The sequence below is a fragment of the Phyllobates terribilis genome, unplaced genomic scaffold (genome assembly GCF_046119375.1).
Source record: "Phyllobates terribilis strain yellow unplaced genomic scaffold, ASM4611937v1 Scaffold_4__5_contigs__length_816908805, whole genome shotgun sequence".
Classification (NCBI taxonomy): domain Eukaryota; kingdom Metazoa; phylum Chordata; class Amphibia; order Anura; family Dendrobatidae; genus Phyllobates; species Phyllobates terribilis.
The window spans coordinates 748,956,479-748,969,050 of NW_027362764.1; the positions used below are offsets into that span (position 1 = coordinate 748,956,479).

At 38.7% G+C, this 12,572-nt stretch overlaps 1 protein-coding gene across 1 annotated transcript in view; it reads right to left on the reverse strand.

Moving 5' to 3' along the window:
• The window catches only part of FAM83A (family with sequence similarity 83 member A), a 35,601-nt gene that overhangs the window by 12,309 nt on the left and 10,720 nt on the right, over positions 1–12,572 (reverse strand). The window contains exon 3 of the mRNA XM_073679855.1: positions 11,401–11,525. Coding sequence (XP_073535956.1) covers positions 11,401–11,525 — 125 coding nt within the window. The remainder of the gene's footprint in view (positions 1–11,400; positions 11,526–12,572) is intronic.

Consider the following 12,572-nt stretch of genomic DNA (forward strand, 5'->3'; position numbering starts at 1 on the left):
AAAACACACTGTTATGAACAGTAATGGCTCTCAAAATTCATTCTGCAAAATAAAGCCCTCATACAACTACACTAACGGAAAAAATTGTTATACCACTCGGGAACACAGTAATTAAAAACCGTAAAAGTTGTAGAAATACATAGCTGTTTTTTTATTTTCAAAAAAATAGCATCACATCTGTCCATGGATTGTGTCTGGTATTGCAGCGCAAACCCCACTGCAGAGGTGCAATAATACCCCATACATCCTGGGGACAGGTGTGGTGCTAATTTTGCAAAAAAAAGCACCCTTTTTTTTTATTTTTTTAAATATTCAAAAAAAAGTTTTGAAGGCACCAAAGAAGCTGCGCCCTTGGGGGGTAAAGTGCTGATTACTAGATAGAGCGTTTTGTAGTGTCATGTGTGAAAAAAAAAGATAATCTTTCCCTTTGAAGTAACTTGTACTGTTTAGAATTTTGGGCATCGTCCAACTATATACAAATGACCGTAAGCTAGGAATGAAAATAGGTGTTAGAAATGTATTAGGAACATTCCGGTCTCTATTTTATACATTCAGGTTAAATTTCAAGATTAATCTTTTCCTTCAACCAAAATGATATATAATATAATACCAGTAACTTTCCTTTACATGTAAAAAAAAACAACTAAAATAGCTTTACAGTAACCAATCAGAATCCAACATTTAGTTTTTTAACATATTAGAAAATGAAAGAAGTAATATGATTGGTTGATGGATCCCATTGTCCCTACTATAGGAGCAGAGCGTCTGTCATGGGGACACAGATTTTATACAGAATAACACCAATAATAATATGATGGCCTGCTGACTCCAGGTACATACTGATGGGTTGCCATGGCAACCAGGTGGCCTGTTGAAGACCACCATCGCTGCCATCTTGACACTCCCATGAAGCTCAGACACTATATACTGCAATACTGTAGCAATGCAGCATAGAGTGTAAGCGATCAAACAATTGCAGTTTCAAGTGCCCTAAGGGGACTAAAAAAATAAAAGTAAAAAATAAAAAAATGCTTTTAAAAATATAAAAAAAAGTAAAACAATATGTAAAAGTTTGAATCACACCCTTTTCCCATTTCAAAAATAAAGAACTAAAAATAGGAAAAGTAAAAACACATTTGGTATCGTGAAGTCTGTAAAAGTCCAGACTATCAAAATATAAAAATTAATTAACTAATAAAGAGAAAAATGCTGCACCTCCTTCAAAAAATGCAATAAAAAGTGATCAAAATGTAATATGTACTCCAAATTGATACCAATAAAGAACCCATGTAAAAACACGCCGTCACACAGCTCATCAACCCCAAAAAATAAGAAAGTGACAGATCTCGGAAAATGCAGACACGAACGAAAAAAAAAATAAATAATTGCAAAGTTCTGAATTTTATTAGTCACTAAAATATAGAAAACTATACAAATTTGGTGTCACAGTAATAAATCATCACCGTGTTAAAGATCAAAATAATTTTTCTATTGCTTTTCAGCATTCCAGCTGTCATACAGTAGCTTTTCTATTTTTAAGCTTTGCATTGTATTAGGGCTTTTACAGGTCTAGTTGGCCTTTATTTATTTATTTTTTTTTGCATAGCCAGTAATAAAAGAGTCATTTGAATTTTGAGAGAAATGCAGAAAAAAAAAAGTTTTTTATTTTCTCATTTTTACTCCATCCATCAATCAGCCAAAAAGGGTTCACCTGCAAAAAAAACCATTTATAACCTGTATTAAAGGTAGGTGATAAATATATGATTGCTGGTGCCTTCTCCGATCACTATAATGGGGGGAGACCTGTTCTGGAAAAGTTTAAAAGTAGGGCTGGTCACGTTTCCCCCCAGCCAGTGTTGGTCCAGGGAATCGGGACCCCAGTTTTAGCAATTGGTTGGGGAACTTTTTGAACTCCATAATGAGATTATTTTTTGCACATAATATATTAATATTTAACGGACTTCATCTCAATCTTGAGCCATAGTGACTTGATGAATGAATGATCTGTAGGAAGATCGATCTTGGGCAAGCCTAGACAGGTCCACCAGGGTCTTCTCTGTCGTTATCTTGATAGTATCAAGCCATCGGGTTCCTGGTCTTCTTCTTCGCCTTATTCCTCCTATTCTTCCGACCATGATGTCCTTCTCCAGTGATTGCTTTATCTTCGTATGATGCGTCCAAAGTAGACAAAGTCGTAGCTTGGTGATCCTTGCTTCGAGTGACATGTCTGGCTTGATTTGTTTGTTCTTCTTGTCATCCATGGAATTGATAACATCCTTCTCCAGCTCCACATTTCAAAGGCGTCCATTCTTCTTCTGTCTTCTTTTCCTTACCGTCCAGGTTTTGCATCCGTGTGTTATAATATATTCCATACATAACTATAGGGGGTAGGGCAGAATGCAGTTGCACTTGCATAAACGTAATATATACCCTACACCTATGTAAGAACAACTCCAGTCTACCCTACCCCCTATGGTTATGGCCCTGAAGTCAACGTATAGGACCTAATCAGAGTTAATGGACCTCCTCCTACGCTCCCCATGATCTCTTCCCTTGAAGTATCTCACGGTCTATAATATTAATTTTCCCATCACTCCAGTCAGCTCTTTTTTTTGTTGCTTTGACGGTGTAATTAAGGTGTCATGCCGGAGACAAATGCAGACAAGTGATTGGAACTCCCTCATTGTGATAGCTCCTTGGCGTGTCGATCTTCATAGATATCATGCAATCATTTCCCAGCGAGCTGAGCACATGCCCGACACCGGCTGCAGAGCTAAAGCTCATTAGTTATTTTCCACATGTCAGCGGCAGAGCAGCCCAGGGCGATATGTCCTGTCATGTGCGCACTCAGCTCCGCTGCAGCCTCCCCCACTGCTCAGGCTCCAGTCCTCTCCATGACTCAGCTCCGACGACTGACAAGTGGGGTAACGAAGTTATGGGGGGCAGAATTGTCAAAAAGAAAATCTGTCTTTGTAGTCCATACAAGCGACAAATAGTTTACTATTTTGTTTTTCTATTCTTTTTTTTTTTTTTTTGGTGGGGGGCAGGTGGGTGATGCAAAAAATAACACCAATTCTCCAATTTTGGAGGTTTGCCTTTATGGCGTTCATGGTGCGATATAAATGGAACATACATGTATATATTTATTTATTCTGCAGGTCAGCACATTTAAAAGAAATGTGTCATCATAAAAAGACTTGTTGTTTAAAATGTTTTTTTTTTTTTTTATGATATATATCTATATATAGATATATATATTTTTTTAATTTGATCATTTTTTATTATTTTATAATACTATATCTATAGTAACAGAAAATTAGAAGTCTTGCACTTCTCATCCTGGCCTGAGGCTTTATACTATACTCATATTGCCTGTTCTCTACAGATTAATTTTCAGCAGTCTCATTATCATCAGACAGGATTACAATGACAGATAACACCTTTATATACAGTAGGTTACACAGAATCCATCATTGACAGTAAATGATTTCACAGCTCACCTCCTAGAATCCTAGGATGTTAGAGTTGGAAGGGACCTCCAGGGTCCTCGTGTCCAACCCCCGACTCAATGCAGGATTCGCTAAACCATCAGACAGATGTCTGTCCAGCCTCTGTTTGAAGACTTCCATTGAAGGAGAACTCACCACCTCTCGTGGCAGCCTGTTCCACTCATTCATCACCCTCACTGTCAAAAAGTGTCTTCTAATATCTAATCTGTATTTTTTCAGTTAAGGATGATTCCTCTACACTGTGACATTCCATCAGATATTTGTAGACAGCTATTAAGTCTCCTCTAAGGCTGTGTGCCCACGTAGCATTTTTCAAGCGTATATGCTGCGGAATTTCCGCAGCGTAAACGCTTGAAAAACGCATGTATATCCGCACCCCATGTTCCCCAATGGGATTCCGCAAGTTCTATGCACATGCTGTGGATTTTTCCGCAGCGTTTATGCCGCGTTCAAAAATCCGCAGCATGTCATTTAATTTTGCGTTTCCGCAAGCGGAATTGCCTTTGTCCAATGCATAAAAAACGCAAGGCAATTCCGCATGTGGAAAACGCGTGATAAACGCGCGAAAAATGCGCGATAAACGCGTGCGGAATTCCGCATGCGTTTTTCCGGGAGAGGACTTGCATTTATGCAGCAGAAATTTTCTGCTTCATAAATGCAACGTGGGCACATAGCCTTAGCCTTCTTTTTTGCAAGCTAAACATTCCCATATCCTTTAACTGTTCCTCGTAGGACATAGTTTGCAGTCCGCTCACCATCCTGGTAGCTCTGCTCTGAACTTGCTCCTCCTTTACAATAACTGATGACACCTCTATAAACAGTAGGTAATACAGGATCCGCCATTCACGATAGGTGATGTCACAGGTCACCTCCTAAAGTGTCTGAAAGCCGTTTGCTTCGTGTGGGATTCATGCTTTCTCTAAGCCTTATATATACAGTATACGCCTGCATACCTGCATACATTTGAACACACATATTTACACTTACACACAAAAAATATTACATCATTTAAAAAATAAAACTTGATAATACCAATAGCTATAAAAAAGTTTAGAAAAAAGTTAACTTATTTTACTACTGCTCCCCAGGACCCACCATCAGGCCCGCCCTACAAATACGTCATACTGTAAGTCTGGATGAAACTAAGTTCAAAGTTCTAACGTGTACTTGCCCAGACTGATTTTAGGACAGAGGCCAATAGAGGCCGTAGTGAACCAGCATTAATTATCTTCTGTCCTTTCCAATACAAGTCCATACCATTATGATTTTGTAACGCCCTCCCACCCCCGGGCTTTCCCTCTGGAGGACCTTGGTAGGTTACTAACACAGGTGGTTTCATTAGTGTCAAGAATTGGTTCTCAGGGAAGAAGTTTTTGTAAACGTAACTACAGCCCGAGGTCCGTCCTAGGAATGAGAAATGCAGCACACAAGCTTCCCATGTATTTGGCAGGTTCTGTAAAAAAAATATATTGCCAGTTTATGTAATGTCAACCTTGAGGCAGCCCCGAGCCAGACAGAAGTGATGGGAGATGTTATTTTTTACAACCTACGGACTACCGTATTTTAGGCTGTATAACATCAATATGGAACCAGACTTAAGAGAATCTGTGTGAAATATTCTTGGTGTGCCTAAGAATAGGAGAATTCAAGACCTTTATCGGAAGCCCAAGTCCTAAATTTTCTTCTGTCTTCTGGTCCACAATGGTCTGGTCTCATTAGTCTACGTAGTTCCAGGCTCAATAGTAACTACAGAGATCTCTAGAGTTCCAGAATGTGGAAGTTTGGAAGTTACTTCCCAAATGGTGAAGGTCTGCCCACTGGGAACCCCAATGATCTAAAGAGCTAGAGCTCTGAAGAGCCCCCTGTGAATTACATGGTGGCCGATCATGCTAAGCGCACATCTGCTCCATTCATTCTTAATGGGACCGCCGGAGAGAGCCAAGCGCTGCACTCAGCTGGTTTTCGGCACTCCCGTAAAAATGACTGGCGTGGCAGTGTGCATGATTGACCACCACTCCATTAAGAGAGGGCTCTTTAGAGCCCCAGTACTCCAGATCAGTCCCAACGGTCAGACCCCCAGAGATCGGGAAGTTATTCTCTATCCTAAGGATACCCCTTAGAGAATACCCCTTTAAGATTTATTTTGACAGCATTTTAGAGAAGTGGATCTGCTCCAAAAACAACTTAAATCCACAACATTAATTAGATTATTGATATTCATTTCTATGTCATACTCCTTTGCAGTTTGTTCAGTTTTTTGTGCTTTCTTTAATTTTTCCTGTTGAAAAAAAAAAATGTCGGTGGAAAGAAACAAGGGCATGTCACTTTTTTTTAGGCGAATTTTGACACATCAAGAGTGACAAAAGGCTGCAAAAAACACTTCAGGAAAAAAATGCATAAAAAATTCTTCAAAAATGTTTCACGAAAATAAAAACTCTCAAAAAAGGAGCATTTTCTGATATGATTTTATCTTGAACTAAACATTTTTCAACACCTCAAAAAAAAAAAAAAAACTCCACGTGAACATAATCTGAGGAAAGTAAGTGACCTCTGGAAACCAAAGACTAGAAAACTTAAGGTATGGACATCGGGGTCTAATTTTCCATTTTTGACATTACTTTGCAATATAAACCCTATAGGAACAGCTGGGTTCTTTGTGACAAAAAAATATTTTATTAAAAATAAATCCAACTTGCCCGAACAGTGTTTTGAACAGTTGTTGGTTGGCCATTAGTCAAAACGAACAATCGTTTGTATTTCCGAAATAGCCAACAATCGTTCATTATGGTTGAAATTGGCCATTTTAGATGACTATTATCCAATGTGTATGGGCATCGGTAGAGTTGTTCCGATGGGTCAATCCCATTATTCTGTAAAGACTCAAAAATTCTGCAACCTAAAAGGCCATCTGGGCAATTTTTATATTGACACTCTTGTCCATTAACAAAAATAGATAAAATAGTTAGACACCGATAATCTCACAGGAAGCAATGTAAAATAAAAAAAATTTATTACTGATCATGTTGTATCTTACTGCTCTTTATCATAAACAGATATATTTTATTTTAAATGTTCATTTTTATAGAGTGTTATACATATCATTATTCAAATTGGGTCTCTCTACCTGATTCAAATAGAGTTAACTATTAGATAAGCCCCAGATGAAGCCGATTGGGCGAAACTTGAGTTAAATGTGAATGAAAAGCACGTTTTTATGTGCTGCGCTTTTTTTTTGCCTGTTTTATAGGATTATAATAAATGGTGTCATGAAGCTAAGTTGTTTCTCTGGCATTTGCTATATTATTAGATCTAAGTAGCAATACTCCAGAGGATTTTGGGAAAGCTGGATACCGCTTGTATTTATGAAAATTCTGGGGTCTGAATCTGAATGTGTTTTTCCCAGCAAGTCAGGATATATACATATATTTATATTTCTATGTACAGATACAGAACGGCTCATTAATATTCTCCACTTCTCATAAGCCTGTGTATAGGACATTCTCCTCCAGCGTTTCCAAGTAAACACCATAATTAAGAATTTATTAGCTGTGAACTTCTATAGTTTTTTTTAAATGAGACAGCGACATACCTACGTTACACCTATCCTGCTATTATATCCATTAAAGAGCCTCCCCGGGGCACACGTTCTAATGATTATATGATATTACAGTATCCATTTCTGTATGGCTCCAGTACGTCTCATATAAATTACTTAGCTGCAGGTTATGTGCCTTGACCAAATAACGAATGTACAGATTATTTATTTTTTTAAAATATTTATAAAAGGGGGAAATTCAGTAAAAATTCTAAATAAAAAGTACATTACGGGCTGCGTAATAACTGACCTAAAAACAATTCTGCTTTCTTTCTAAAACAGCATCACACTTGTAGACAGGTTGTTTGTGGTATTGCAGGTCAGCACCTATTTTATGGAGTTGAGATGCAATACCAGACACAACCTATGGATAGGTGTGGTGCTGTTTTCTGAATCTGGCATTGTTTACTTTCGCATATTGGTACAGCATTCAGTTGGTAGGGCATTATTTACATTTACATATTGGTAGGTCATTGAGTTGGTATGGCATTGTTTACCTTCCCATATTGGTACAGCATTCAGTTGGTAGGGCATTGTTTACGTTCACATATTGGTAGGGCATTGAGTTGGTAGGGCATTGTTTACTTTCACATATATCACTATTTTTATTAAACTGTACTAATACTAACAGTAATGCTAATGTGAGGATACCAAGACATTTTTGTTTAAACTTAGCAAAATCACAAAAATAAAAGGGTTTCACATCTTGCTGTACCTGCTTTTTTTTCCGCAAAAATACTGCACGCAGTGTGTGAACATAGCCTAAGGCAAGTTTTCCTTCACAGGCTGGGATCAGGAGCTATCAGTGTGCTCAAGTAATCCTGGACAACATCAGGGCAGTGCTTACAAGCTCCATAGATAAGAGCTTGTACATACTGCACATGTTCAGTCATCACTTTTAAACATCAGCAGTGGCCAATCTCTTAGGGAATATAATTTTAATATAGAATTTAGTGCGATAAGAGAAAAAAAATTAAAATATATTAGAGCAGTAGCAAAAATAAAAAAATATATACTTTTTAATTTGATCCTTATCCCAAACAAAAGATTTAGCTCAATTATATGTTTTTTAAAGGGGTTGTCGCAAAAAATTATCACCTATCTACCTTCATTCTAATGAGTATTTTCAGAAGTACATTCTCAGGATCAGGTGAGACCAACACCCTATGATTTATCACCATTCAAGTCACGGCCTGTCTAATCTAACTTCTAATGTTAACCGTTAACAGTTTACGCCAATCATGGCAGTTTTTACATTTAGCCGTAGGCTAATTTGGCCATAAGTGTTACCAATGAGATATTGGGGTTAATTTTCTAGACATATAAAGGGTCAATTTATTAATATATTTATATGAATATATATATATAATAATATTTATTAATATAGAGCCAAATTGAACACATAACCATGCATGAAAACCAACAATTCCCCATAGTTTGACATCAAGTGGACAATTTGGGCCCAATTAATCAATTTTGGAGGGGTTTCAAGTCACTTTTCTTTTGTCTTGTGGTATTTGTTGACGTTTTTTTTGCACCAAATTCTTCAAATCAGTGCACGTGTTTCACGAATTTTGCACAAAATCAAAAATGCTCTTTATTTTTGTCTTTAACCTTTTTGAACAAAGACATCTTAAAATTTGCACAAAAATTAAAGATGTACATAAAATTATTCGGGGGGACTGGAGAACATTTGCATAAAAATATTACGACTTTTTTAAAATTTATGATTCGGTGGGAAAACTCCAAACATCACCCACAATGATGAACATAAAAAAAACACAAAACAGGTGAACACATAAAATAGACCTAAAAAAACCCCACAAAGTAAAAGAAGAATAAAACGCAAATGAAAAACAGGCGAAAGACACCAAAAAACTAGCTGAAAAAAGGTGCCAATATGATAATCAATCGAGACCTCTTTATCCAGATTTCAATCAGAAATTTTCTGAGAATCTGAGAACCTAATGGAGAATTTTTTGAAACATATTCTTGACTTGATCTGCAGATTTCATGCGTTAAGGGTATAAAATATTTGCTATTGTACATTCACTTTTGGCACAAATTTTGGCCACCTTAGATCTTTTTTGGCATCCTGGCTGGATACAGGTGAGAAAAGTGTAACCACGAGGTTGTGAGTGGGCACAGGGCACGTCTCGGAGCCCACGCCCAGGACCCGAGGTTCTCACATTCGCAGCTACCGAGCCTCATTAATTATACATGTTCTCCAACACTCTGCACAGGATAATAGGTGTTTTATACTTTTGGTTCCAGATTACAAAAGACCTTTGATGTTTCTTTTCACACATTTTTTAAAGGGCTGTGTTTTATCATGCATTAAATTATCTAGATTTCCATAGATAAAACTGAAGATAAACCAACCAGTGCCAAATCTAATGAATGGGACCTGAGCATCTACATATTAGTTGTAAAAACATATCTCCTTTTGACCTTGAAGATATCGAAGAAATTTTAATTACACTTAAGGGTGCGTTCACGTTGAGGTTTTCTTTTGAGTTTTCAGAGCTGAAACACACCAAATCTTCAATCAAAACTCATGGATTTTGAACTCCTTGTGGTTTTTGGAGAGGTTTTTAGGTTCTCCAAAACCTGAGGGTGTGTCCCCAATGGTGTTGTCTCACTAAGTCTATTTGATGAGTTTTTTTGGAGAGGAAACTCCAAGATTTTGAGACGTTTTGAGTTTTTGAGGAGAATTTTGGAGAGCTTGCGCACTAAAAGCTCAGCAAAAAGACTCAGTGTGAACACATCCTAAAGGTATTTTCAGGGGGTTTTACGATTCTCCAAAACCTCCAGGTTTTTACCCAAGGTTGTTTTCACACTGAGACTTTTTGATGATTATTTTGGAGTGGAAACTCCAAGATTTTCAGAAGTTTTGTGTTTTTGAGAAGAATTTTGGAGCGTTTCTGCTCCAAACTCTCAGTAAAGAGACTCAGTGTGAAAACACCCTGAAGGGGTTTTCTTATTATTGATCTTTAAGAGTGCACCACTCCTCAGCCTCCCGGGTTCCTGCTTGCCAGGCAGTGGTGTGCTAATGATGATTGACAGGGCCAGCAACATGGCTGAGTCACAGGCCTGGACTGTGCGCCTGCAGCGCTTACAAGCTGAATAACAAAAAGCTGGAAATCATGTACTCCTTGCCGAGGAAACCTACCACCTCTGATACACTTGGGAGATGGCCTGTCACCATAGCAATAAGCTGTAAACTATAGAATTAAAAAATCCCTCTGTTCTTGATATCTTTTGTTACAAGCATTTTGCAATTCTACCCATTTAAGATGAAACAACCTCAAATAATTAGACTTCTGTCAGAGTAATGGAAAAAAAAGTCCAGGTCAGGTGGCTCCATGTCTCATTAGTTGGTTGCAGAGGATGCCCAACCCTGCTTACTTTTCCCACCACTACACCCGCCATATCTACTCCTCAAACTCCTATTTTGTAACGCAGGAGAGTTGAAGATTTCTGTTTTTCGCTTATTTTCAGAAATTGTTCAAGATGTAGTATTGGCGACCAGTCTTAAAAATATCAAGATACCATATTTGCTTTTTTTTGGGACTAGAGATTGATTGAGGTCTGAATTGACATGGGGTCCATGTGCCGCCATCTGCCCCGTTGTCTGCACCAGGTGTGCTGTCACTTCACAGAGGCGAGGAGGAAGTGGCACTCCATGAAAAGCCATATTTCACAACCACCACGACCAGACAACACTCACCAGTCAGTGTTCTGAAGCTACATCACAACCCAACTCCAAACACCGGGGACATAACCCTACCATTAATTTAGATCTGCAGTGACCTGAGGATGCCCACCAGTCACCGATCAGAAAGTCATGCCGTATCTTAGCCATATACGATTACTTGAAGAGGTGGGAAACCCACTTTAAATTACATTTTCATAGGTTCAAGCTCCAATTGTGCCATAAATTTAGTCGCATGTCTCTTGCGCAAGTCTTTTCTCTACAGCTAATATACTGAAAATGCAAAGAATTAAAGTTGGTGCAAATCAATTCACAGGACCAGGTCCACTGGCCATGTCAGTAATCTGTGGATGCTGGACGGGAACCCTGAGAGCCACCTCTTACAGCTCTTCTTTTGATTAGCTAGCCTTGGTTCATCACAGATAATCAAAAAAAGAGCCGCATATGCCACAATGTCGCAGGCGTTTCTCATGGCTCCAGTCCAGTGAACACATATTACCGGCAGCATAGTCGTTGGACCAGGTGCTTCAAAACAATTCGCACAAACTCTACAAAGAATATAGAAAGCGAACTTCTCGTACCTGTATGATCCGGAGAGGACAAACCTCCAATCAGATATAATAAACTTTTCATGAATTTGGCCAAAAAACTTCTTGCCCGATTTTGCACAGTAAACTTCTCCGGTAACGCTTCTGACGGATATGTTCTGCAAGTATCAGAAGACAGGATTAATCTGGAGGTCAATCATGGAGGCAGAAGTAGATACGTATTAGATGTAGTGGAAACAGAAATGTGTGTAAAGCAGGCCATACACATTAGATGCCCATTAGATGGCTGTCGGACAAAAGATCGTTTGGCCGACAGCCACCTCAGCCGACCCTTCCGAACACTGGAGCACTTGTACTGCCGAGCGCTCCTGTGTTCTCTATGAGAAATCCGCTGACTGATATGTCAGCCAGCGGCTTATCTCAGGGAGAACAGTGCAATCGGCAGTCCGAAATCGAGACATCTCTCATGAGTCGACCATCAGTTGGCTGGCACCCTCATACATCCGTCCATATTGGCAGGTTAGGCCGACATAAGTCTAATATGTATGGCCAACTTAAGGCCTCATTCAGATGTCACTTTTTCGCCTAAGAGTTCTATCTGTATTTTCATGGATAGAACTCGTACCTATAATCGACTATGGGGCCGTTCACATGCCCAAGACTTTCTTGGACCGAGCACGGAGACTTGTCTGATTTTCATCAGAGTCTCTGATCAATCTCACCAATGCGAGTCTATGGGTCAATGAAAAAATTGGACAGTACACTGGTGCAATCCGTATGCTGTCTGTGTTTTTCACGGGAAGCATTAGAAACCTTTTTTTCACATTCGAGAAAAATTGACAAAACTCTGACCAGACTCTGATAGTAAAAACTGACCAAACGCTGATGAAACTTTGATAAAAAAAAACACTGTTGAAACTCGGATCGATTTTCCTGTATGAGAAAATCACTGTCATGGGAATGAGCCCTAAGCTGCAGATTTGGGGCATTTCCTTCTGTCAGTAAATTAACTGGTGTCAGTTTATATAGAAGTTTAGGCCTTTTGGGCCTTCTCAGAAAACATGGGCCCGCGTGCGACTGCTGCATCTACACCCCTACTTTCTATATTATTTTATCATGAAGGGGAGCAGAGGGAATACCTTTTGGACCTACTCTTACATCTCCCAAAATTTATATCGCCCATTTTACTCCGTCAGTAAATGTCC